This window comes from Podarcis filfolensis (assembly GCF_964270895.1).
Source record: "Podarcis filfolensis genome assembly, chromosome: 2".
Classification (NCBI taxonomy): Eukaryota; Metazoa; Chordata; class Lepidosauria; order Squamata; family Lacertidae; genus Podarcis; species Podarcis filfolensis.
In genome coordinates, this window is record NC_139605.1 from 108676542 (window position 1) to 108682589 (window position 6048).

A 6048-nucleotide genomic window follows, 5' to 3' on the forward strand; every position below is an offset into this window, starting at 1 on the left:
CAATGAATAGTGAATTACTGATATTAGTTGACATGACTGACTCTTCTAAATTAAGTTACTTGATGCAACAGAAGCACCACAATCTCTTCATGCAGCCTTATAGTTATTTTAAATACTGTTTCAAGAGTATCTTCCAAAATATTAGTTTTTCAGAGCAGTGAATTCACCCTTCCCAATGTGGTGGTTTCCTACGTACCATCTTGCAGCACTTCTGAATCACCTCTTCTGCTCTAATTTAACCCTATTAATTCTTAGTATGCCTACTGCAATTTTGAGTGTTCAAAATGCTTCACATGCATTACATTGTTGTAACCTCACCCCAACCTTACAAGGTAGGCCGTCACACGGATGAGGGTGGGGGGGCAACAGTGTGAGAGAGTGGCTTAAATAAGGCCATGAAGTGAGTTCATGCCAAAGGAAGGATTTGACTTGTGGCCTTCACTAACCTAACAAAGTGAGAAAGAACAATCTTTTAATTCTTCTTCTTAAAGAGTTTAATAAACTTAGGCTTCTCTTGCTATTATTATATATGTGGCAAAGATTTCTTTTAACTTGTTATAGAGTTCCCAATTCTTTGGTATTTTGGAAGAACTATACTTCAGGAGAAAAGAAACTATTCCAGTTAACCACTTTAGATGCTGAGAGAATTCTGTAGCCAACTGGAAAAACATACGTACACCCCAGCTCTTGGCAACTGTAAAATATTTAGATCAAGCCAAAATTTTCAGAACACAGACAAAACTGGAAACAGATAATCATCCAGAAGAGCTTCATAGCTCTCACTAGACGAAGAAATGTAGCTTTCTGTTTCTATAGTACTTTTGGAGAATCATGAAACCTGTACAAACTGTCCAGTCTATATCAGGGATGTAAACATCTCAAGTGCCTGCTGGTGCATGGGTATCTGAAATATTTTTACAACCTTTGTCCAAATGTAAGGCTAATGGGGGGACACGGGTGGCGCTGTGGGTTAAACCACAGAGCCTAGGACTTTCCGATCAGAAGGTCGGCGGTTCGAATCCCCACGACGGGGTGAGCTCCTGTTGCTCGGTCCCTGCTCCTGCCAACCTAGCAGTTCGAAAGCACGTCAAAGTACAAGAAGATAAATAGGCACCACTCTGGCGGGAAGGTAAACGGCGTTTCCGTGCGCTGCTCTGGTTCGCCAGAAGCGGCTTAGTCATGCTGGCCACATGACCCGGAAGCTGTACGCTGGCTCCCTCGGCCAATAAAGCGAGATGAGCGCCGCAACCCCAGATTCGGCCACGACTGGACCTAATGGCCAGGGGTCCCTTTACCTTTAAGGCTAACAGGCAATGTTAACAACTAACTGTAGCCCTGACCAGGCACTATTCATGTGAAGGAGCAACAAAGGGGCTGCAGGGACTCACTTTTAACCCTAACCCAGTCATCATACAGCTTGTGCCATACTCCCAAGTGCTCAGGGCTAACTTCTGCTGTGGGGAGCCTTTTTTTCTTGTGTAAGTTTCTAAATCATGTGGGTTGCCTACACAACTAGGAAAGGCTTTCCATGTCAGAAGTTACACCTGAACAAGTGGGAAGCTGGCACACTCCATACAAAGATGGGGGTGGAGCTAAAGGTATTGCCCCTTTGTACTTGTGTTGTCCCTTCATACGAGGTCTTACTACTTTTCTTTCTTCCTCTTTGTTGTGTTTAATACTGCTAAAAGTTTCCTTTTGTTTCTCCCACATAAAATGTTTGATCGTCTTGATGATGTAATGTTTTACTTTCTGACCTTTCTCTATACCACCTTAAACTTTGATCAAGCTTGTAATTTGCCACTACCTGCAGCAGAAAGTAACTGCACCTAAAGAGCAGCCAAGCAGCAAACTGTACCTGTCCCACACTATGCCCCCTTCTAAAGCTGTGTCACACATATACTCAGCTAAGTCTAGTTGAACGCACAGCTTATATTGTCCCATCTTTACCAAGCCACAAAGAGTTAGCAATGCACAGTATCCATGCAGCCACTTGGTAAACTGGCTGGCTGCAAATATACAATGCGAATTTTACAATTCTGCAGCTTTAGGAGCACACTATAGATAACCAGCTTACCATCTGGTTACATGTACACCACAGTAAACTAACACTAATGTTCCAGTCTAAATTCATGGTTCTTCAAAAACTCCTTGGGCAACCCAAGACCTCTTATTCCAGTTAAACATCTTGCTCTTTTTTGCTCTTGCTTCTATGTAAGTCATTCTCTTCATAAACCTCTTGCACTCCTCTTATGTGTTCCAATGCCTTCTGAAGCAAGGTTAGCAGAGAGCTTTTTCTATGTGGATTCCCTGCCCTGAAAGTTTACATCATATTCTTCTTTATTTGTGCTCCACTGGCAACTGAACTTAGTAAAACCAGCTTTTGATTCTGTTGCTGTTTAATGTACTGATCGAGGCTGTCCTCTTTTTTGCCACTGTTTATAAAATAATTTGATAATCTGACTTTAATAGTTTGATTACTGTGCTTTCTTATGTGAATTTCTGTTTTATTTGACTTAAGCAAAACCTTTGTGGAAAGGTGTGATATAAATTATTAGAATAATAATTTATGAAAAGCCTATTCTGCTCTCTTTTAAGAAATGCTCAAAACATACCATTGTTCTCTTATTTTACTCTTCATTAATTTATTATCATTCATTTTAAAACAGCTTCTACAACTTAAAACTCATTTCAATTACCACTTTAGATTTGGGCTTACTATTGCTTACACATTCCCTCCCTTTTCATTTTGTAAATTTTAAACCACCTTGGGGAGGAATCTATCTATTTTCTTGTTTGTAAAAGTATCTAGTAAGCACTCGGGTGTAGTAGTAAAACTATTGTTTATTTATAGTGCATCACCAATGTGCACACTTTACAGAACAACATAATCCAAAGAAATAGTCCATGCTCCAATAAATTTATAACTAACATTTCAATAGTGAGGAAGGCAAGATAAGATGAAGAGCCGGAGTGGGAAACTTGTGACAAGATGCTGGTGGACTTCGGACTCCCATCAGCCCTATACGGCATTGCCAATGGTCAGGCATGATGGGAGCTACAGCTCAACATCTGGAAGGCTACTGGTTCCCTATCCTTGGATGAAGGCAAGAATAGCAAGAGATGGTTGTCAAAGCCCTAAATACCAAAATGTGGGTTTCGTTAAAGTATTTGAAGGAAGAGAGAGGTGTCATGATTCTGCTAAAATGATGTCCAGAGTGATATATTTAAAATACCTACCATGTTCAGAATGGATCTCAAGGACTGCCTCTCCCCATTTGAATCAATTTGGACCCTCCAATAATGATTTCATGCCCTTCTTTGTGTGTCCCCTCTGCAAGATGTCCAGAGAGCAGCAACACAAAACAGGCCTTTTCCTTTTGGCAATTATTTTTTATTGATTTTCAAACAAATTAACAACCAATTATACAAAGCAAGCCTTTTCTGAGGTGGCTCTGTTTGTGGGATGCTGTCCACTGGTAGGCTTGCCTGGTGCCTTAGTTACATATCTTTAGGCACCAGGCAAAAACATTCCTCTTCTCCCAGGCCTTTGGCTAACTAAACAATCTATGGCCTTTTAAAATGTGGAGGGTTATTACTGTTTGTTACTATGGTATGTATTTTTGTGCTTTTATATTGTAAACCACCCAGTGATACTCAAGTGATGGGTAACCTAGAAATGTGATTAATTAATTAATAATGCAGCATCAATGGGTGGGGGTTTTTTGCCTCCAAAGGTTATTTATTTTAAAAACTACTTCTTACTTTTCCATTTTGATAACAGGCCTCCAAGGTGGCCTGTATTAAAAGAAAATGAACATGCAATTAACTCAGTCAAAGAAGGTACAATTATTTCATGAGTGATGTAAAAGAGAAACTGCAAACATCCCTTTCATAGAATTGTAGAGTTGGAAGAACCCTAAGGATCATCTAGTCCAACCCCCTGCAATGCATTTTAGATTACTTATTTGGATCACTCATTTTAGATCACTACAGCTCTACATTATCTCTTTAAAACAATTATGAACAAGAATTACCCTTGAAAGACATAATACAAGTAGCCCCCAAAAGTTGGGCGAACTAGAGTAGATTATTTAAAGGTTCTCTTTTGATTATCTTCAACAAGCTCAGAGCTATTTCACAAGCCTTGGTTTGGCACAGAGTATATGGTGAGCTAGAAACTGCAGCCAATTCTGCCTATCTATCCAGAATACATGTATGAGATTCATTTTCATACACCTGTCTGCCACTGTTTTCACATTACAACTTCACACACTCCCTTTCAATATACCATTACAGCTGTACACCTTTCTAGAGCTGCTTCCCAAAACCCACTAAGGACCAGTAAAATCAGCAGATTCAGGCACATCTAAAACGAACAGCAGAATAAAAGCAGCAGTCATTGTAATTTGACGTCTGTGAACTACCCTAAACATTTTGTTCAAAAGGCAGGATATAAATATTTTAACAATATATCCCCAGCACAGCTTTACAGATAGAATTTTAAAGCCTGGGGGAAATAAAAAAAGACAATCGGAGTTGATGCCAGGCGAGCCTTCCTTTGGAAAAGCATATCTTAAGGATCCACCTAAATACACACAAACACACACAGACGACACACAGCACTGCGGAAGTTGCACCTGAGCACCAAGGAAGCCGACCTTCCGTTTAAGATTAAGCCCATCACGTGACTCGCTTTAGGTACTTAAAAAGTGTATACAGGCGTTCACTGCAGCCAACTCCAAGGAGCCGAGGTCTCTTTGCCCCGCTCCCCGCACCAATAAAACATCGGAGGGAGCCGAGCTCCCCTCAAAGTTGATGGGCGTTGTCACTCAAATGGTGGTGCGTGTGCCACAATCTTGCGATCGGTCATGCAGGGCGGGGGTTAACCTGCACAAACACGCGCACCCACCCCAAATACTTTATTCAAGTGGGCAAACCTGGCTGGAAATAAGGCGGCAAACGCATCTTTTATCAAAGTGCAACCCAAACGCCTGCAAGTCGAAAGCTTGCTTGAGACTTGTGCGAAGGTTTTGGTTGCTTCCCAACTTCCGACTATTATTATTATTATTATTATTATTATTATTATTATTATTATTATTAACATCTTTGCTTTTGAAGCCCCCCATGCCTAATAATAATAATATCTTTGCTTTCGAAGCCCCCCTCGCCTAATAATAATAATAATAATAATAATAATATCTTTGCTTTCGAAGCCCCCCTCGCCTAATAATAATAATATCTTTGCTTTCGAAGCCCCCCTCGCCTAATAATAATAATAATAATAATATCTTTGCTTTCGAAGCCCCCTCTCGCCAACTGACAGGAGAGGGAGGCCAGAGGAGGCGGCAGCAGCAGCAGCAGCAGCCGTCAAGCGGGCGAGCCTGAGGGGAAGCCGAGCCCTCGCCCATAGCGAGCGAGGCGTCCGCGGGTGAGACCCGGCGCTTGTGCAACAGCTGCGGCGGGCGAAGGTCTGCCTCCCGCCGGGGCGCCAGGAGACGGGCGAGGGCGCTTCGCCCTCCCTCCCGCCAAATCCCAACCGCCTCGCGAGCGCCTTTTCGAACGGGAACCGCTCGCGAGCGCCCGGCTTCCGCGAGCCGCCTCTCCCTCCTCCCGAGGCGTTTCCCCGACCCGCTCGCTCTCTCGCCCGCCCTCCTTCCCTTCCCTCGCGCTCGTTGATTCGGCCGCGTCCGCCTCGCCTCGCGCCCTGATTGAGTCGCCGCCGGTCGCGCCCGCTTTTACCTCAGAGAGACGACACCGCCGCCGGCTTCGCCTCGGCCTCACGCGGCGCCCGTGAGGGGAGGGGGGGGGACGGAAGGCGGCGGAGGCGGAGGCGCCGCCGCCGCCCTAACGCCTCAGGGAAGCCAGAGCCGCCGCCAGCATTGTCGGGAGTAGGCCCCGCCAGGGAGAAGAAGCACGCACTCCCTCAGACACGCACCCTCTCGCTCTGGAGCTCGGGGTGGGCGGGTTGCGACGATAGAGCGCGCCGGAGGCCAGAGCTAGAGAGGGCTGCCGCCTTTGACGATAGAGCCGCCGCCTTCCTTGAAGCCT

At 44.3% G+C, this 6048-nt stretch overlaps 1 protein-coding gene across 8 annotated transcripts in view; it reads right to left on the reverse strand.

Annotated features, from left to right (window-relative positions):
- The window catches only part of ATF1 (activating transcription factor 1), a 31690-nt gene extending 25642 nt beyond the window's left edge, over window positions 1-6048 (reverse strand). For 3 of the 8 annotated variants that reach the window (XM_083598955.1, XM_083598953.1, XM_083598952.1), the window contains exon 1: window positions 5740-6009. Coding sequence is in view for 1 of the 8 variants with exons in the window: in XM_083598948.1 (XP_083455074.1) it covers window positions 3763-3770 (8 nt within the window). In the remaining 7 variants the exon portion in view is untranslated. Of the gene's footprint in view, window positions 1-3762; window positions 3786-5739 lie in introns of those variants that run through there. The other 5 variants (XM_083598949.1, XM_083598951.1, XM_083598950.1 and 2 more) reach the window with 5 other exon arrangements.